This window comes from Ovis canadensis, chromosome 3 (assembly GCF_042477335.2).
Source record: "Ovis canadensis isolate MfBH-ARS-UI-01 breed Bighorn chromosome 3, ARS-UI_OviCan_v2, whole genome shotgun sequence".
NCBI classification, from domain to species: domain Eukaryota; kingdom Metazoa; phylum Chordata; class Mammalia; order Artiodactyla; family Bovidae; genus Ovis; species Ovis canadensis.
In genome coordinates this window covers 97,431,313-97,452,617 of record NC_091247.1, presented here as the reverse complement: position 1 = coordinate 97,452,617, position 21,305 = coordinate 97,431,313, and the positions used below count along the sequence as shown (strand labels likewise).

At 49.8% G+C, this 21,305-nt stretch overlaps 1 protein-coding gene across 1 annotated transcript in view; it reads right to left on the bottom strand.

The window, feature by feature from the left end:
• Positions 1-21,305, bottom strand: part of TGFBRAP1 (transforming growth factor beta receptor associated protein 1) — a 31,278-nt gene that overhangs the window by 7,325 nt on the left and 2,648 nt on the right. Inside the window, exons 2-8 of the mRNA XM_069580559.1 lie at positions 16,267-16,967; positions 13,595-13,789; positions 11,135-11,289; positions 5,616-5,698; positions 4,329-4,670; positions 2,548-2,605; positions 778-921 (exon numbers count right to left, since the gene is read on the bottom strand). Coding sequence (XP_069436660.1) covers positions 778-921; positions 2,548-2,605; positions 4,329-4,670; positions 5,616-5,698; positions 11,135-11,289; positions 13,595-13,789; positions 16,267-16,954 — 1,665 coding nt within the window. The 5' untranslated portion in view covers positions 16,955-16,967. The remainder of the gene's footprint in view (positions 1-777; positions 922-2,547; positions 2,606-4,328; positions 4,671-5,615; positions 5,699-11,134; positions 11,290-13,594; positions 13,790-16,266; positions 16,968-21,305) is intronic.

The following is a 21,305-nucleotide window of genomic DNA, read 5'->3' as shown; positions in this document are numbered from 1 at the left end:
CTTCACCTTTCAAGGCAGGGCATGCAGGTTCAATCCCTGGCCAGGAAGTGAAGATCCCACACACCTCAGGGGCAAAAGACCCCAAGCATAAGACAGAAGCAATACTGTAACAGACTAAGTGAAGACTGAGAAAATGGTTCACGTTAAAAAAAAAAATCTTAAATAAATAAAAGGGTTGGAAACTAAGGAACCAAACATTTATAGGCAGCAGGTTTCTACAATCTGTGAAACAACAGCTTTGTTACACTAAGATCAAGCAAAAGAAGGACGGTCACTTGCTGGATGGTAAGTGAAAGAAGATGTAACCAGCTGAAGATTCAGTCAACTTGGTTCTCTAGACGCCCAGACAAACTGTGTGCATGACCCGCGAGGGACCCCAGCATCTCCAGGCTGCCTCCTGACAGTCAACCGGAGCTCACAGTACAACACTATCTTCCAAGAAATGCTACAGGGGTGGTGGGGGTCAGGGGGGAGCGTGTCCCTGGACTTACACATGCACACTCTGTCACACACACACGCACACGCACACGCACACACACACACTCCATAACCCCAAAACACAGCATAGCTCTGATAAGCACGCACACACATACACACATACACACACACACACTCCACAACCCCAAAACACAGCATACACAGCTCTGATAAGCATGGACTCCGAGTTCTATGAGCCAGGACCCAAGTCTCAGTTCCACCATGTAACCAACCTGGAAACACTTCCCCAGCCCATCTGAACACACCGCCCGCCTGCAAAGGCACTGCTGAAGCACGAACCTCCTGACTTCTCTGCAGGACCCAGTCGGCATGCCGCCACACGAGGTCGGGGTCAGTGCTGTAGGTAAGGAAGTCCACGATGTACTCGTACAGGTCTGAGCGCGTGGAGTCCTGAACGTCCCCGTTCACGATGCTCACCCAGAGCTGGAGAGGGGGAGCCAGGACGGGTGGGATGGAAGGGCACAGACAGCTTAGAACTAGCTTAGAGAGGATGTGCGTGTGCTTCCTTGGCCTTGTAATATTTCAGAGTGGTAACACAAACTTTAAAGGCTTAAGTCCATTTAATTTTTTCTAACAGATGAAAAAAATATAGAGGACATGGCCTAAGAAATCAAGAACACAAAGCATCAAGTTCTCTTTCTTTCCTTCTTAATGAGATCTCAGTAATACAAGTAGTAAATATAAAATATGGGGAGACGTGGATGCATTATAAAATGCATCTTTTCCTGAAATAAAATAATCATTGACAATGTTTGGACAGAGAAGAAATTCACTTGCGTCCATCAGCCAGGCGTTTCCACCTTCTCCATCACAGGAATTCCTGATTTTGAAGACCCTTTTGGGCTGCCATACTCAGATGTGCTTTCCAACACTTCCCCCATGGGCACAGGGCTCAGGGTAGAGTCTCATAAAAAAGGCCTTTGCTATTTCACTCAGACACTTCCCTGCCGTGAAGATGGAATCTTACTTTGAGACTCATTCTGAGTTGGCGTCACGAGGGGTAGAAGAGATGGCTGCTGCCTGAGAGCCTGTCTTGCATCATCCCTGGGCCGCAGACCTCACCCACCTGTCCACAGTGACCTTTGAAACACACCCCAGCAAGAAGCCCAAGAAACAGGTGGGCAGTGTAAACGCTGCAATTCTGATACCAGTGTACAAACGTTTTCTATATTACTAATTTCTTCAGTGCTGAATTCCCCAAACCCAACTACTCACATAATCATTGAAACGTGTCATTAAAAAAATTCTGCCATAGATGGAGATTTATTCCTAATTACTTCAGTTTTGTAAATTTCTCTCTATGCAGCTCTGCTAATGTTATTAATACATTTAAAGCAAACTGTAATTCTTAGAACTTGGTGTTTAAAAAAAAATGCTATCTTAGACTCCCAAATCTGCTCTTAGCCATGGGGGTGCATATTGATGGGAAATTTTTTTTTTTTAACCTATTCCACAATCACGTTGTCATGGTAGTTTCTCAAAGCAACCAGGTATGTTTGATGAGTTTGTGAGCACTGCTGTGTTCCCAGCCGCTCGCAAAAGACATAAGAGACAGGGCAAGACATTTGAGCACAGAACCCCTGCCAAAGCCTGGAGCACTGGCTCAGACCCCAGCTCCCCCCCGACCAGTGGTGTCCCACGGGCAAGTAACTGGCCTTAATCAGCTTTAGTTTTGTCACAGATGATAGATAACTCAGCTGCCTGCAAAACTTGCCGTCATTAATGGTAGAAATTACAAACTACTACTCACAGTCTTAATTTCTGATAAGCCAATGATGTCACAGGCCAGTATGAAATCCTATTTTTCTCACATTTAAAAAAACTCAATCTTGACAATGTTCTTTAGAGAGATGGAAAGGCAAAGAAAAGAAAATCCTTGGCTGGTGTTTCTCAGGGAATTCACTTTCTAAAATGGTGTCACTTTTGTTCTGTTAAAAGGGCTATGATCAGGCAAGAGTGGTCTCTATCAAGCTGTGATTCTTTTTTTTTTTCAAGTAACTTGGAGTTACACGTGGTTTTACAACAATACCTAGACGCCTCTGAACTCACCTGAACCGCAGCAGCATCTTGGTGGTTGTAATGATAGAGCAGGCCCAGAGCAAAGTACCTGCAAGAAAGCACAGGGTCAGGGCACCCTCTCCTGACCACAAATTGCTGACGCCTACAGCAATGCCCCAGCCCTCTCCCCAGCCCCGCATGTTCTATTCAACTCAGATCAGCAACACATTTCAAGAAGCAAAAAGACCCCCATCTCTGTTTATTTACTTATCATATGAAAATGTATTCCCTATCAACTTCCAAAAAGGACCATATTCAAATCTAAGATAAGCTGAAAAGTAAAACTACGATTATACGATGGAAACCCGCACTGGGCATTGCTTTACAATTTACTTCTCATACCAGTATCATTTCCCAACTCTAGAGGTCGCCATTAACTTCATCACGGGGAACTAAGACTGTTCGGAAGGGAGGCTGTGTGACTCTGGAAGGGAGGATTCTGAACAGCGCATGCAGGCATGGCAGAGAACAGGTCAGGGAGGGGCAGGGGGGCAGGGGGGCAGGGGCAGGGGGCACCCAGAGTCCTGGGCCCTGAGTTTCAATCCAGGCTTCATCACTCATGGACTGTATGACCTTGAGCAAGCAGCTCACCCTCTGTGGCCCTTGTGTTCTCATTTCTAAGTGGACAGGGTCAGTGACAACACGGAACTGCCTGGAGCGTGAGCTGTTCCCACCTCCCCAGCTCTTAGGGGTGTCCCCTCCTGGTCCCCCTCCTCTCCCGGCAAGCTGCCCCAGGGACTGTCAGACTTCTCCCCTCAAAGAATGAAGACACTACACTATCTGCGGGAACCCTTCTCTTCTCTAGGAAGCTTTAGAGAGTTACACTGGCTCGCCAGGCCCTCCCATCCCAAGTCGCAGGGGCGCTGCCTCCAGAGGGCAGGGCATTGTCTGGTTCCTTCATAAATCACTCCGCTGCACAGTGCATTCTGGAACACCCAACACCCTCATTTTTAAAGAAACCCCCAGCCCAGGCCCGGAAGGCTTAGACCCCTGCCCCCAGGATGAAGCTGGTCTGGTCGGGTCATCACTACAGACAGGCCCCCATGGTACCCAGCAGTCAGTCAGCAAGAGGATGGGTGCCGACCAGCTCATGCCTGTAATGAAGGCAGAGTTTGATCCCTTTTGTCCACAGGATCAGGAAGCCCGCCTTTCTATCTAAACTTATCCAGGTGTCTGCCTCTCTATTCAATCTGGTCATCAGTGGCTGAAGTGAGCTATCATTTTACCAACACACATGTGGCAGCTAGCACAGGCCAATCCCATCGAGAAGGAACATGGAGAAGAAGGGACGATGCGCTGACTCACAAGGCCCATGACTGCACGTTCTGTCATTAAGGAGTTAGTATGGAGGGGCTTTCCTGGTGGCTCAGACGGTGAAGGATCTGCCTGCAGTGCAGGAGACCCTGGTTCCATCCCTGGGTCAGGAAGATCCCCTGGAGAAGGGAATGGCAACCCACTCCAGTATTCTTGCCTGGGAAATCCCATGGATAGAGGAGCCTGGTGGGCTGCAGTCCATGGGGTCGCCAAGGGTTGGACCCATCTGAGTGACTGACATGAGAACTGAGTGATCTCTGAGACCACTTTGGCTGGTCTGCAGACCGCGATGGGGCTGACGAACCCAAGGGTGACAGGTGGTCCCTGGAGGAAGGTGGGGGACTCGGAAGTCGCTCTGGTTCATCAGTAGCACAGCAGCATCCGAAGGTTGGGGGCGGGGCTGGGCTGGGCGGGGAGCCCTCGGGGAGCGTCCGGGCTGGGGATGGGAAGACACTCACTTTTTGTGCTTCTCCAGCCAGGCGGCACTGTCGGGCAGCAGACAAAAGTTTTCGGTGACCAGCAGGTCCAGCAGGCTGTCGTGGTTGGCCTCGGCGTACAGCTTGAGCAGGGCCGTGTCGATGTCCTCCTTATAGCCGTTGGCCACCTCCGTGCTGCGGACCTCATTCAGGTAACTCATGAGGAAGCGCTTGCACTTGGCCACCTTGTCCTGGTCACCCTGTGTCAGCTGGTTGAGGTCTGCGAACTCGTGCAGGGGCGGGTGGGAGCGGGTGAACGAGGAGGACGTGGGCAGCAGGAGCGGGTACAGGGAGATGAGCTCCCGCACGTCGAGCTGGCCGCTCCTGCAATCACAGGGGCGGAGTTTGTGAAGCAGAGAGAAGGGTGCAAGCCAACCGGGAGTGGACCCCACCACTGCCCGCAGAGCCCAGCACCATGCTCCGCCAACCTCCGGGCCCACGATGGAAGAGGGAGCTCGGCCGCCGAGGACATCACACCCCCGGGCTGAGGGGGGCCATGGTCCCTGCAAGCCCGGGCAGGAAGGAGCGGCAGTGGCACTGCAGCTCTGGTCAAAGGCGGGCTCAGAGGCTCTGTGCGCACCTCCTCCTTCACGCCTTGGAAGTGCACAAAGTCTGTTCTACTTGGACGTTTAGAAACTTACTCCACAGACCATGCCTTCGTGGGACATTTAAGGGCTCTCATAGCAGGTGCAATTTGATCTTCTGCATGAGTGCTGAGCAAACATAAACAGCTGCTGACTCCAGAGCACACACCTGACCACCCCCTCTTGCTCCTCCCCACCAGAAGAAGGGCTGCTGGGCCATGAAGGGAGTGGGGGTGGTGGGAGGGCCCCCACGTGCAGGATTCATGAAATACAGAAGGGACCACGGCTTCCTAAGACACTGAGTCAGGAGCACACAGTTCACAGTGTCTCTAGAACAAAACAGTTCTCATAACCCCACCTGCTCTCTCTCTAGACTCACAGCCTTTAGTTAAAATCTCTGGAGCAAAGGGAAACCAAGCCCTCAGGGAATCCACAGGTCATCACATGTGCTCTTTAGAACTGCTGTCTCCTCTCTCCGAGGACCACTCTGTACGCCTCTCATCAGCCTCACCCTCAAGACACACGACAGTGACCCCTGGACTAAGCGGGGTGGGGGCCTCCCCACTCCTCCCAGAGCACTGCAGCTACACGACTCTCCCGTCACAGCATCCCAGTGAGGACAGGGTCCAACCGCAGACCCGACCTCAGGGACACAGGAGGGCCCATTGCTGACACCTCAAGTTACCTGAAGAGTTCTTTAGCTTCCAGGAACTGGAGCTGTGCAAACTGTATGAAGCCCGCCTGCAGCAGGATCCGCCGGTACATGACCTGCAGGGGACACAGGCGGCGTCGCTCAGACCAGCTGGAGTCACTCACCAAGGGAGGGAAACTGAGGTCCTGGTCACAACCCAGACTACACGTTAATTATTACCGGGAATCCTGAAGTTATATGGTAAGGAAGAAACAAGGTTTATACGAAACTATTCTCAACATGTTAGCACACACGCATATATGTCAAGCCACCCCTTGTTCCCGAGATCAATCTGTTCTCTGAATAATCATTGCTCCTTCTTCTTCATGATTTCCCATCCATCCTGGTCTGTATCACAGAGTCACTAACATACTTTGGGCTCCCCTGTGGCTCTGTGGTAAAGCGTCCACCTGCAGACTAGGAGACACAGGCTCGATCCCTGAGTCAGGAGGATCCTCTGGAGAGGGGAATGGCAACCCACTCTTAGTATTCTTGCTAGAGAATCCCACGGTCAGAGCAGTCTGGTGGGCTACAGTCCATGGGGTCACAAAGAGTTGGACACGACTGAGTGACAGACACTTTCACTTTTTCCCTCTGGTCCATATTCCTCCTCCCACCGTCCCTGGTTTTCTTGATCGCTGCTACCTCGAGTGCTCAGATGGATGTCAACAAGGCCAGTGTTCCCGGCAGCCTAGAAGCCGCCCACCCCTCTTCACTCTTGCGGAACTCTCTTCACAGTGGCATTTCTGAGCATCCCTCAGAGCACGGGGTCCATCTCATTTAACCACAGATCAATAAGCAGGCTTTCCTGCTGAAGCCGGGGAGATGCTGAACCTTCTGTCCCCTCCGCCACTGGTGACGCACAGCCACGCCCACAAGTCACAGTCTGAGGATTCCTGCAGTACAAGCGCCGCTTATCTTTGTCTCATCTGGTCCTACCCAGACTTCCTGGACCGTGGAGCCCCTCGTTCTGGAAACTTCCAGAAAGAGCAGCACACTCAGGGGAGATGCCCTGTGGTGAACGGATACATGTATATGTGTGACTGAGTCCCTTCCTCCTTCACCTGAAACTATCACACTGTTGTTCATCGGCTATTCTCCAATACGAAATCAAAAATTCAAAAGAAAAAAAAAAAAGATGCCCTGTGGTGTCTTCAGCTCCACCGCGACCCTGTCACTGCCCAGCTGATCAGCTGTGAGCTCTGTCCACCTCTGTCTGAAAGGCTCTGTGGAGCCGCCTCTGCTGTGTCCTCCCTGGCTCCAGCGCCACAGCTCACGCCTGCACCGCCTCACAACTGAAGACTCCAGTCACGTGTAGATCCTTCCCCTTTCCAGAACACCCTGCTGCTCAAGAAGCTATCAATTCCTTGAAGCCACTCCATTACTCATCTTGGCATCCTCGCACCCTGGCATGGTACCTGCTGTTTTGTAATCACCTCCTGACCTGATCAGCTTTTATGAAACTCCACTTTGAGGACCCCCCTGGTGGTCCAGTGGTTAAGAAGCCGCCTTGCCATGCAGGGGACGTGGGTGGGATCCCTGGTTAGGGAGCTAAGACCCCACGTGCTGCAAAGCAACTGAGCCTGTGTGCCACAGCTACTGAGCTTGAGCTCAGAAGCCAGGGAACCAGAACTACTGAAGCCCGCACGCCTGGTGCCAGTGCTCCACAATAAGAAGCCACTGCAATGAGAAGCCTACAACCCCGGCTAGAGGGCATCCCCTGCTTGGCGGACTAGAGAGAGCCCATGCACAGCAACAGAGACCCAGCACGGCCAAAAATAAACAAATACAGCAACCTTTATAAAACGAAAGCCTAATGAAATGAAGGGACCTAAGTATCTACAGGAAAGAGGAGGGGGCAGACCAGCTCAGAGAACTGGGCCCCGTGATTCTGAAACAGAGAAATCTTTCGGTGCAGCCCTAACAGGATTTCCCTCCAGGATAAGAAGGATGCAGACATTTACAGGACAACTGGGGACACTTGGGCAGATGGGACGCCCCAACCTAGGAAGGAATCAGTGTTTATTTCGGAGATGTACGTGACACTTATATTTCAAAGGGGAGCTTTCTTGTCTTTTGAAGATACATAGTGATATAGTTTTAGATGAAATAGGAAAAAAAAAAAAGAACAGGTATCAAAGCTCAAGCTTAAATATGACACTATCCATACTACATGACACACATCAAGCAAGCGTTCTGTAAGAAACACACCTATGTCTGTAAATATCCCCTCACTGCCTCTTTCTTTACAGCATCCCAAACCTTAATGTAATTAAAGCTTGGCTTCTTAAAGATCTAAGCCTTCTCACCTTTTGGATCTCTGGAAGGAATATTCCTTTAATCCGAGTCCCACAGTTAAACTTCTCCATAAATCCCTCCCTAGTTCAGAACTCAGTGAAGCAAAACCAACACTCGCTTTAATGGAGAGAAAGGCGAACTGTGAAAAGCCAGTCTCTTTGACTTCTGGTCTCTTTCCCGCCCCACTTTCTGGTTTTCCTGAGCCCAGGGTCTAGCATTTGGTTGCAAGCCTCCTAAAGTTAAAATAACTAACATCCCTAATCCTTCTAAGAGTCACAGTCAGTCCTTAAAAACACATTAATATGAATGAGATGTTATCTCTGAACTTTTTTGTCAATACTGTCTTCTTCTCCTCTCATGGTTCTATTTTAAACCAAAACTCTTCTGCTCCCCGATCCACAGAGCCTAGCTGTTTGAAGACCAGTTCAAAGCTCTGAATCAACCATCACTCATTCCTCGTTGTTCAGCCCCAGATGCGAGCAGAGGCTGAGGGAAATGGAGGCGAGTGTCTGCCCAGGACTAGGGGAGGAGTGAGCTGGAGCTGGGGAGTAAACGGCTGTGTGTTATAGGTTAACAGGGATAACTGCGGGAGCTCAGAGGAGTCAGTGCTGCCTGGAGGATGGGGCAGATTCAGAGAAGAGACATATGTAAGCACAGCATAGAAACCATATTTTAGGGAACTTCCCCGGTGGTCCAGTGGTTAAGACTTCGCCTTCCAAGGCAAGGGGTGTGGGTTTGATCCCTGGTTGGGGAACTAAGATTCCACAAGCTTTGCAGCCAAAAAACCAAAACAAAAATCAGAAACAATATTGTAACAAATTCAATAAAGATTTTTAAAATGGCCCACATTAAAAAAAAAATCTAAAAAACAAAAACCCCTGTATTTGGTGGATGATGGGTGTTTTCTCCACTGACAGAAAATAGCACAAATAACAAGGGAAGGAAGCAGTAGCGCAGGGGCAGGAGGCCAGCCCAGACCCCCCAGGGGTGCCCAGAGGCAGCTGTCTTCCCCAGGACCCCCCTGTCTTTGGTCGGTGACGCTGGTCATTTCTGACCTGCTCTCAGGCTGCCTCTGGAGTGCCTGCCCAGTACACAGGTGGCAGGTGGCTCGGGCCAGGTCACAAGGGGACAGAGACGGCAGGAGAGGCTGGGGACGTGGGCAGGGTCCAGCCACCAAGGCCACTTGCTGTGGACCTGACTCTGGCCAGGAGGTGCCCGCTGTCGGACCTACAGCAAGGGGTGTGGACATGTCAGAAAGCTCCTTCGGCGGTGGCGTGGAGGATGGGCTGCAGACATGCAGGAAGGGGCTGTGAACACAATTCCAGCAAAAAGGGAGGAGGGTTCCCAGTGGTCACGCAGGCACGAGAACCAGGGCCAAGTTCAAGGTCACTGAGGCTGTATATCCTGGGCCCAAACAGGAGTCTAACACAATGGGGGGCGGCGGGGGGCAAGACAGGGGTGTGTCCGATGATCAGACCCCAATGGGGACACCACACAGGAGGGCAGGACAAGGGCTAACACTAGCCAGTGCCCACTGTTCGGCCGCTCGTGGGAAAACAAGAAGGGAGGCAAAAATTCAAGAACGTGGGAAGCCTCCTTAAGAAAAAGCCTCTTTAAAACACATTTGAGGTGTGTCCCTGGGTGTGTCCAAGAGGGAATCCCCGATATGCGCCCGTCCCTGAGGCCACTGCCCGGGGAAGGAGCTGAGAGCAGAGGCCGCCAGAGCCCCACTGGCCTTCCCACCAGGATGCGATGCACAAGCAAACAACGCGATACTCTAGGCAGAAACAGGTGCTCTCAGCTCGGAAACACGCCCTGAACTGACAGCTTCCTTCTCTGTGCTTTGCTGCCCCCTGCTGAAAGTTCACAGATCATCTCACTTGAAAAACGAGGAATCGGGCTGGGGTGAGGGGAGGACTGGGGGGTTGGGATTAGCATGTGCCAGCATACAGGATAGACACACAAGGTCCTGCTCCGTAGCACAGGGTGCATGTGTGCTAAAGCACTTGGTCATGTCCAAGTCTTCGCGACCCCATGGACTGTGGCCCACCAGGCTCCTCTCTCTGTCCGTGGGATTCTCTAGGCAAGAATATTGGAGTGGGTTGCCATTGCCTTCTCCAGGGGATCTTCCAGACCCAGGGATCGAACCCACACCTCTTATGTCTTCTGCACGGACAGGCAGGTTCTTTACCACTAGCGCAACCTGGGAACTATAGTCAACATCCTGCAATAACAATAACGGAGAAGAATATGAATAAGAATGTATATATATTTATAATGGAGTCACTCTGTTGTACGACAGTAATTAAGACAACACTGTAAATCAATTATACTTCAAAAAAGATTTTCAAAATAAGGAATAAAGGTGAAAAGTTTATCAATATTTATCCTGTGACCATAAGTGACAGGTCCTGACTTTTTCCACCTTTAGTCTACCTTCTGCAGCAAAAAGCCACGGAGGCCAGAAAGCAGAGCTTCATCCCACAAACCATACCGTCCTGAAAATCTGGCCAGCGGGTAACAAGAGGGGGATCACTCTGACTTCATGAGAATCTTTCATGAGTGACTTATATGTTTGTAAGAAGCGTGAATGCACCAATATTACACTTTATCATTCTCAAATACATAGAGTGACCTGAACTCACCTTGCAACCAATCAAGAAGCAGATTTTAGAAAACCTGATTTCATCAGATGTGAGAATAATTCATGATTGTTTTATCAACCATATTGATCATACCAATGATATTAAAGCTAGCATTTCTTAAATGCATTCTAAGGAAATTAATTAGATGGATTCTGGCAATATTAGACGATTTATGAGTATGGTTCACAAAGCTTTTCCTACAGATAACAAAACTTAAAAAATTCAACCCCATCCCAACAAATACAAATTCTACACTGGGAAACAAATTATACTGAGGATCTTTTAGTTTGTAATCACAGTATCCTCAGTCTACTCTGGAAGAACATGAGTGGAAATACAATGTGGTGTATTAAGCATGGGAATCATTGCAGAGGCTCAAATCCCGGCTTGGCCTCTGCTGGCATCGTGACCCCCTCCTGCAGCCTGCGTCCTTATCTGTACGATGTGGATGCACAGAGAAACTTGAATGACAGACACAAAGTGGTCTGCAGGGCCCGGCACCCTTACATCCTAACATTTCCTAATCGGCAGCTTGGAGGCACGCTTCCTTATGGCTAGCTGACTACAAACCTGAAATTTTTCCTTTGGGATGTTCCTCCGAGCGCCTTTGGCTAGAACCAGAGCCTCCTCCACTCGGCGGCTGGCTAACAGGTCCTGTATTTGTTTTTCCAGAGGTAGCGGAACCAAGATGTAAACACCTTTACTCGTGGCAACGATCACTCTTCCTGGGAAGAAATGGAACAGTAAACGGACATTGTGCTGGCAAGAAAACACCTGCTTTCACCCCACACAGGGGCGTGAGCTGACGTCTGAACAAGGTCATCACAGTTCTCCCAACACAGAATTGCCACGGCAATCAGAAATTAATGCTTCTCTTATCTTCTTTCGATCATAAGAAAAAGGCAAACTCTTAGCACTACATTTCTGAAGTATAAGACATAAAGATGCTTTGCCCTTTTTTATTCTATGATGCTGATAAATTTAAAGTCAGTTGAATAGATCCATATGAGTCTGTAGAGCTCCACCACAGAAAATGAGCAGTAAGAACTATGCTACTCCTCATATAAAGCTGGAACTTCCCTAGTGGCTCAGATGGAAAAGAATCTGCATGCAAAGCGGGAGACCTGGGTTTGATCCCTCGGTCTGGAAGATCCCCTGGAGGAGGTCATGGCAACCCATGCCAGTGCTCTGGCAAATGCCATGGATAGAGGAGCCTGGTGGGGTAGAGTCCATGGGTCACAAAAGTGTTGGACATGACTGAGCAACTAACACTTTTACTTTTTCAAATAAAGCTGGTCAAAATTCTTTTCTCTCCAGGTTAGTCAGTTTATAGGAAACTAAGATTACAAGGTGACATTCTGAACCATAAGCTAACATCTCACACTTGCCCACTATGGTCAAGATCACCGAGTCCCAGGGTTACCTTCTCCATCCCATGAGAGACCCTGACCCTCGGCACCATGAGGTCCCGCACAATCCAAGGGAGAGTCAGACCTGCGCCCAAAGAACTCCTCCTGCCAAGACTGAGAGCTAGTTCTGCTCTCTCTGGAGGTGCGTTTCAACGCAGTTAATGCCTGTTCCCAGGAAGCAGTGGAACGGCCTTGTCTTTCTGTCTGAAGGTTGCTCAGGGACCGCCACACCTCCCTGCTCCCTCTGCTCCCCACTCCTTGGGATCCATCACCTTCAGCCCAGGCCCACCACCTGGTCTCTCCCGCCGGATGCCCCCGCACCGCCCTTCCTGGGCTCCCTGCCTGGCGGTCTTGTCTGCATCCTCTGTCTCCATGCCAACCAGCATCATCCCCCCACCCTTGCAAGATTCAGCCCCTGCTCTGCGTTGGGTCCTCCTTCCAGGAGGCTTCCCACACTCCCGCCTGGGGTAGTTATGTCACCAGCCTCCCTGTGCCGGTGACCCCCGCGCTGACACACTCATGTGGGATGACAAGCCTCCGCAGGCTGTGTCCCTAATACCTATTACAACAGAAAGGGCAGTGTGGGGAGCCCTGGGGGCAAAGGCAATGACTGGACAGATACACATGAGCTCCTGGCTTCAAGGCAACCTCACAAGGGGTGTTCTTAGGAAGCTGGGAAGTCTGGCCAGGGGCAGGGCTGAGAGCGCTTTTCCAAGGTGTGGAAAGGGCTCTGGGGTTATGTGGGAAAATGCCTGCTGCACGGTTCTGGATTCAGTATCATGATCTCTATACTTCCAGACAGCTCAGCTGAAAGTGAACCAGTACCAAACCCAGGTGAACAGGGGATGGGAAGTCACTTTGCTTTCTTTCAACTTTTCAGTACATGTGAAGATGCTCATAATAAAATTGTTCTTGTTGTTTAGTCGCTAAGTCATGTCTGACTCTTCTGAGACCCCATGGACTAGAGCCCACTGGGCTCCTCTGTCTATGGGCTTTCCCAGGCAAGAATACTGGAGTGGGTTGCCATTTCCTTCTCCAAGGGATCTTCCAGACCCAGGGATGGAAGCCACGTATCCTGCTTGGCAGGCGGTTTCTTTACCACTGAGCCACAAAAGATCCCTCATGTGGTTCGCGCCCTGGTTGCCCTGATCTGCTGAGGCCTCATCCCCTGCTTGCCCTCCTCACATACTGGGCACCACAGTCATGCTGAATGACCTACAAAGTCTGGGACCTGGGGTTCCCTCCTGTGCAGACTCACATGTGACTTTCTGCCTAAAGGTTCTTTCATACCATACGTGCTTGGCTGATTCCAGTTCATCCTCAAAAGTTTGGCTCAAATGCCACCTCCTGCAGGAAGCCCTTCCTGGTATGGTTAGGAAATACTTCCTACTCTGTTCTCCTAGCTGGCCTTATTTGTTGCTGTCAAGCTCTCAAATGTTGTAGCTATTTTTTAAAATGCCTATTTCCCTTTAATCTCTGTGCCCCTGCAGCTCAGAGACTATCACCATTGCCTACGGAATTTCTGTGCTCGGCAAGAGGCCATGTTCCCAGTGGTTCCTTAATAGCATTTAGTGAAGAAATACCATCACAAAAGACCTAAAGATTCGGTGGAAACTTGTACCTTCAAAATCCTGGAGGATGTGGCCTTCCTTGAAGGGCAGGGTCTGCTTCTGCTGCTGATCCAGCATGCTGTGCACGGTGATGAACTCGTCATCCAGGGCAACGACGTACGGGAAGCAGACAGCCGCCCCGATCACATTCTCTGACCAGCGAACAGGTGCCCGCTGAGAGATCCCAGCCACAGTGGCAAACATGCCTGGGAAAACAGGAAGCGCCAGGGGGCTTCAGAGAGCTGCGTTTTGTTGCCTGTTTTCTGCAGAGGTGTTTGGACATGGAATACCTGTCCCCTTCATTACATTTCAGGATGGGAGAGATGATATACCAGGCTGCATGGACAGAAGACCCTCGTATCTGTTCTAATGAAGGGAACATCTCTCCCGAGAATGTCCACCTTATACCTCCTTCTAATTAAACATAAAATTTAAAGATGCTTGTTCCCTGGAAGAAAAGCTATGAGCAACTTAGCTAGCATATTAAAAAGCAGAAATAACAAAGGTCCGTCTAGTCAAGGCTATAGTTTTTCCAGTGGTTATGTATGGATATGAGAGTTGGACTATAAAGAAAGCTGACTGCCAAAGAATTGATACTTTTGAACTGTGGTATTGGAGAAGACTCTTGAAAGTCCCTTGAACTGCAAGGATATCCAACCAGTCAATTCTAAAGGAAGTCAGTCCTGAATATTCATTTGACTGAATGCTGAAGCTGAAGCTCCAATATTTCGGCCACCTAATGCAAAGAACTGACTCATTTAAAAAGATCCTGGTGCTGGGAAAGATTGAAGGCAGGAGGAGAAGGGGACGATAGGGGATGAGATGGTTGGATGGCATCACCAAATCTATGGACATGAGTCTGAGCAAGCTCTAGGAGTTGGTGATGGACAGGGAAGCCTGGTGTGCTGCAGTCCATGGGGTTGCAAAGAGTTGGACACAATTGAGTGACTGAATTGAACTGAATTAAACATAAGGTTAAAAAACATGCGCATGGGTCTTCCCTGGTGCCTCAAGTGGTAGAAAATCCACCTGCCAATGCAAGAGACAAGGTTTCACCCCCAATCCGGGAAGATCCTACATGCCTTGGAGCAGCTAAGCTCACACGGTCTAACTACCGAGACCCACACGCTCTAGAGCACGCGTTCTGCAACAGGAGACGCCACTGCAGTGAGGAGCCAGAGAACGGCAATTAGAGAGTCGCCCCCGCTCACTGCAACTAGAGAAAAGCCCGTGCAGCAATGAAAACCCAGCACAGCCGTATAAAGAAACAAGCAAAAACGAAGTAAACAAACCAAAACAAGTGGACACGCACCCACGTGAAGGTGTATGCTGCTCGTGTCCTCACACGTGGGGAAGAGAGAAATCCGCGCAATTTAAGCAGCTTCACAAGCTTTCTGCCACATCCAGTCCTCCCATGGGTTTGCATCTCTAAGCACCAGCTTTTCCCTAGACATTCACTCCACACTGACCGCATTCGTTCAGATACTTATTGAGCACCTATTGTATGCGGGCCACTCGACGAGATGTCCCATGCGGAACTCGCACACGGAGAGTTCAGGTATAACTCTGGTTCCATGTTCTCTCTGATACAGGGGTGCAACTAACTCTGCAATTCAAGACAGTCTGCTGTTGAGGGTCTGTCAATGATAACATCCATATTCACTGACGGTTTATCTACTTTGTACTTCAAGCACTAACTGCTGCTGCTCTTCAGTCCTTAAGTCCTGTCTGACTTTTCTGACTCCTGAACCAGGTGTGGGGATATATACAGACAAGCAAACAAATCACAGTTGATTTGGAAAACCTATCATCCTAATTCCCAGCTTGCAGGAAACAAAGCTCTGCCTGACACGGTGTCATCCATGCTTACGACCATCAGCAATGCGGCCAGCTATGACTCTCAGGAGGTGATGCCTAGAACTAGAAAGGCCACAGGAAACAATGAAAGCCCTTCCAAGAAGCTAGCGACAAAACTAGATGCTTTTTGGTAGGATGGAACTGTAGTCAATAAGAGAAAATCAGGGCCATGACCTTGGAGCCTCCACTCTTCAAAATATCTAGAAATGAGCTCCCCCAACTCCTTTTTAGAATGGAGAAAAAACACAGACCAGGTGGAAAATCCTATAAGGAAGTCTTACAGATTCTTATTTTTGCACGTATCGCCTTACAGGAATTCTCTCTGGAGCCATCTTCAGGCTCTGCTTTGTACTGTGCTGGGTCGTGTCTGATTCTTTGCGACCCCAAGGACTGCAGCCCACCAGGGTCCTCTGTCCATGGGATCCCCCAGGCAAGGATACTGGAGCGGGTCGCCATTCCCTTCTCCAGGATCTTCCTGACCAAACCTGCATCTCCTGGGCCTCCTGTATTCACAGGCAGGTTCTTCACCACTGAGCCACTTGGGAAGTTCCTCAGGCTGTACTTTGGCACAAAATAGGTGATGCTATGACTGGCCTATTTTTGCACCATGAAACCCACACTCATAAAACAATCTAATGAAAACTGAGCAGACACTGGGCGTGCGGTTGTTTGCCTGTTGCCTCAGTGTTGCCAAACACAGTCCACGAGTGTCTGCTTTTCACAACCACAAACTCCCTCTCCAACCTCAGCATGAATGCAAGGACAGAAGGTGGAGAGACTGGGCAGAGTGGCAAGGTTAGTGGAGGCGCCTGGGCGCCCTGCTCACCCAGTCCCCCAGGGCCCGCCAGAAGGAACTCCTGTCTCCCGATCCTCTTGACGATGGGCCGCCTCTCCTCGCTGCAGAACGGGAACAGGTCCTGGGCGGCACCCGTGCTGTAGTTGAGGATGATGTACTGGGTGGTGAGGGCCAGGCACAGGAAGTGGCCGTCCACGGCCACGGCCAGCGGCTGCTCCGGTGTAGACACCTCCCTGACAATCTGGACGCGGTCCTCGTACACCAAGAAGACCTGGATGGTCCTGCGCTTGACTGAGATGATGCACACCTCCACACAGAAGGGGTCCCCGCTCACCGGGTTCTCATTCAAGGCGAAGGCCGTGGCCCCCTTGATGCGGGCGCCCGAGGGCACGGGCTCCAGGCTCAGCATGTGGACCAGGCTGATGCAGCCGTCGCACAGCACCAGCAGCCGGCTGAGGGCCGACGCGGCCCGCAGCTCGCTCACCGCCTTCTTGAAACCCAGGTGTCTGTGCAGCTGCCTGGTGGCTGTGTACGTGGCCGACCCGCCGGGCAAGGTCTTCTCCTCCAGCAGGAAGTGGTACACGAAGCAGTCGCTGGTGCCCACGTAGAGGTTCCGGCCGCAGCACTCCACACACTCCAGCGACCCCCGGTCCCGGTCGCCCAGCAGCTGCTCCCGCTCGATGGCAGGGACCAGGGTGAAGGCCTTGGTGCTCATCATGTTGGCGGCGGCTCTGAGGGACGGAAAAGGAAAGGGAGGTTAGAGGAACGAGGGATGGACAGAACCGTTTCCAGGCGTGACAAATAAACGTCATTCCCAGTTGTAACTTCAGAGAAAGGAAATCATTTGACACTTGTGAAAAACACTGAAAGAAAGACTTCTGACTTGGCCTTCTCCCACAGGCAAACAGAGACCCTGGCAGGAGAGCACACACGTGCCTTCAACAGTCATTCAGCCGCTAAGTCAAGTCTGACTCTCTTTGAACCCAAGGACTGCAGCATGCCAGGCTCCCCTGTCCTCCACTCTCTCTGAGTTTGCTCAATCTCATGTTCATTGAGTCGGTGATGCTTTCTAACTATCTCATCCTCTGCTGCCCTCTTCTGTTGCCTTTAATCTCTCCCAGCATCAGGGTCTTTCCCAATGAGTCGGCTCTTCACATCAGGTGGCCAAAGTATTGGCGCTTCAGCAGCAGTCCTTCCAATGGATATTCAACTCTCAACAGAGCTGAGACTTATTATATACGGAATCTCCCTACATTGATCTTCAGAAACAAACCTCTGGGTAGAAGAAGAGCACGTCTACTCACCCACAGACAACACAAGACAAACATTTTGGAAAAAGACAAAAATGATCGCCACCGCTGTGCCCCCAAACCCCACCAGCCACCTGACTCGATGTCTAAGTGAACAGTGGGGCACAGCTCCACGGTGGGGTTCACTCCTGCAACTTGGATCTCATGGGAGTCAGAAGCAGGGACCACACCCCCAATTCCCTCACATTCTTCTCTCTGCTGCTGCTGCTGCTAAGTCACTTCAGTCATGTCCGACTCTGTGTAACCCCATAGACGGCAGCCCACCAGGCTCCCCCGTCCCTGGGATTCTCCAGGCAAGAACACTGGAGTGGGTTGCCATCTCCTTCTCCAATGCAAGAAAGTGAAAAGTGAAAGTGAAGTCGCTCAGTCATGTCTGACCCTCAGCGACCCCATGGACTGCAGCCCTTCAGGCTCCTCCATCCGTGGGATTTTCCAGGCAAGAGTACTGGAGTGGGCTGCCATTGCCTTCTTCGTCTTCTCTCTGAGGCATGCACACTGTCCCAGCATCGTGTTTGGCTCCCAGAATAAATCTGTTGGCACGGAGCAGTAAAGATGTGCCTCGAATCTCCAAGGCTTGCAGGTGGCGAGTTGAGGTACTTAGCAAATTTGTGAGAAGGTCAGTTAATGGATTATTCCCACTGGAAGACACACTGTCCCAAACTTGAAGCTTGGGCTTCTTACTTCTTCCTCTGGAAAGGACTCTGGTTTCACAAATCAGAAGCAACAGAAACAAAGGCACAATTGCAATTCAGTGGGGAAAAAATCAAGTCATTTCAATCAATGGCTGCTGGAACATGTGGTTAACCTTGAAAGTGAAAAGTCAAAGTGTTAGCAGCTCAGTCGTGTCTGACTCTGCGATCCAATAGACTGTAACCTGATAGACTCCCCTGTTCATGGAATTCTCCAGGTAAGAATACTGGGGTGGGTAGCCATTCCCTTCTCCAGGGGATCTTCCAATTAACCTCAGTTATCCCTACCTCATATCATCTCTTAATATAAAAATTAATTTGAGATGGATCAAGTTATTTTAAAAACAAAAGCTAAAACTACCAATCTTCTAGAAGAAAAGATAGGAAAACATGTTTGGGATCTTGGGGTACATAAAGATTTCTTAGGTTACAAAAAGCACTAACCTAAAGAGAAAAAGCTGGTAAACAGGATTTTATAGAAATTTAAAAGTGTGTCCACTGAAAGACACCACTAGGGAAATGAATAGGCAAGGCCCAGACTGGGAGAAAAATCTGTGATAGCCATCTCAGACAAAGGGCTCAAATTCAGAAGAGAAAACACGATGGTTAACAGCCATGGGGGAGAGATCAACCTGCAGAACCACCTGTAATTGCAAACTGTAGCTACAAGCAGACTTCATTTCATACCCATCAAAGGGACAACACCTCCCAAGTCTGATGACCCTGGGGGTTTGCAAGAATCCGGATTCATGAGCATGCCTCTGCTGCTGGTGGAGGCTTCTGGGCTGCTCAGACCACTGGGTGACGGAGGAAGCCCTTGGCAACTGGGGAGCCAGGGATTCTCCTTTTGGCCTCACTGATGTTCAGCAGGACGTGAGCAAGGAAGCTAGCAGCAGTCCTGTTTGCAACCGGGAGGAAATGGAAATGCCACAATGGACGGATGGAGCATCACACAGCAGTGAGGGGATGCACTGAGGCCCACCCATGACTCGGTAAACCTCCCTGGAAAGGGGAGCTGTGGATGCTATATTTGGCCTGATACTTCAGGCCTTGTAAGATGCAGAAACATGGAAGTTCCAACTAATGTACTATTTAGAGTTTCAGCCCAACATAGTGAGATCATAAAGAAAAGTAAGGGAATAAAGAACAGAAACCCAAGGGGGATAGGATGTGAGTGGGCAGAAGCTGATCTCAAAGGTATTAGTCATGTCTGTTTCCCTATGCTGAGTTGCTTTTATTGCCACTCTCTACATCTCATGTGAACTGTAAATGTTCTTTTCAATATATAAAATATTAATTTAAAAATATTTATAAAAAACCCTACTCATTTCCCCAAACCAGCTTACCCTGGAAACATAATAGACACAGAGCCTTGGTTAACTAAGCTTCGTGTGCATGCATGCTCAATCGTGTCTTTGCAGCCCCATGAACTGTAGCCTACCAGGCTCCTATGTTCATGGGATTTCCCAGGCAAGAGTAGTGCAGCGAGTTGCTATTCCCTTCTCCAGGGGATCTTCCCAACCCAGGGATCAAACCTTCGTCAGCTGCATTGCAGGAGGGTTCTTTACCACTGAGCCACTGGGGAACTCCTCAATAAGCCTGGCAGGAGTCATACAATGCATGTTCCTTGTTTACAGTCTCACTTCACGGAAACATTTACAACCCATGTGAATGATTAACTTGTCATTTCTTAGTTCATCTAAATCCAGAGCTTAGTTTATCTGAATCCATACTTACAAGGTCTGAATATTCTCATACAACTCAGGTTACTGAAAGATGGGGAATGGTCCAGCAGGGTCAGAAGCCCTGCAAGGGGCAGTGTGGGCACCTTTCAGGGCCCCAGCCTCTTATTTCCCGACCTCCACTCAGCCTCTGCTACCCTGGCCACACAAATGCCTCCACTTCTTTCCACAGGCAGCTGGAGCTGCATGCTATGTTACTCTGGGCCTGGCTTCCCTCTGCGTTCTCTCTGAATTAAACATCAAGGTCAGGCTGCATTAAAGGTTACCACGCAAAGTATAAATACAGAATAAAGGCAATGTTTGAAGTAGACCGATTATGTAGATGCAGAAACTGGCTAATAGACTCAAGGTCACAAGATTAAAGAAAGGGAAAGGACTTCCCTGGTGGTTCAGTGGCACAGAATATGCCTGCCAATGCTGGAGATACGAGTTCAATTCCTGGGCTGGGAGGATCCCACATGCTGTGGAGCAACTAAGCCCGTGTGCCACAACTGCTGAGCCTGGAGCCACAGCTACTGACGTCTGCGTGTCCTAGAGCCTGTGCTCCACAAAAGAAGCCACCACCACGGGAAGCCCGCTTGGCACACTAGAGAAGAGCCCGCGCAGCAACAAAGACCCAGCATAGCCAAAGATAAAATTATACAGAAAGGAAAAAAAAAAAAAAATATATATATATATATATATATATAGAGAGAGAGAGAGACTCCTGATCCAAGACAGAAATAAATATATCCTAAAATAATGCTATGACAAAGTGCCATTGATTGAAATGGGAGCCTCACCAATGTTTATTTTTTGGAGGACTTCCCTGGTGGTCCAGTGGTTAAGATCCTGAGCTGTCAGTGCAGGAGACACGGGTTTGATCCCTGGCCAGAGAACTAAGATCCCCTGAGAGGCACAGCCAAAAATAATAGCAATTATTATTTTTCTTGAACCAAAGGACAGTCACCTCCTGTCACACAATGTGCACATGATATGAGAATAGCCTTGAGATGGGCGTGGTGTCCTATGTGTCTGCAAAGAATCACTTGAGAATTACACCAACCCTTTAAAATGAAACAAGCCCTTCAGAGCCCCACACAGCTGTGTGTGCACCAGAGAGGCATCACTCTAGAGGTAAAGACCCATCGATGGGTATCACAGCCCTGTAACAGGAGGCTCCTCCTATGAATCCACTAAAGATGAATTCTTACCTGCATTTTAAAAAGGACCCTCTATCTAAAGTTGGGCTTCCCAGGTGACTCAGTGGTAAAGAACCCGCCTGCCAATACAGGAGAAGCGAGTTGGATCCCTGGGTTGGGAATATCCCCTGGAGGAGGAAATGGCAA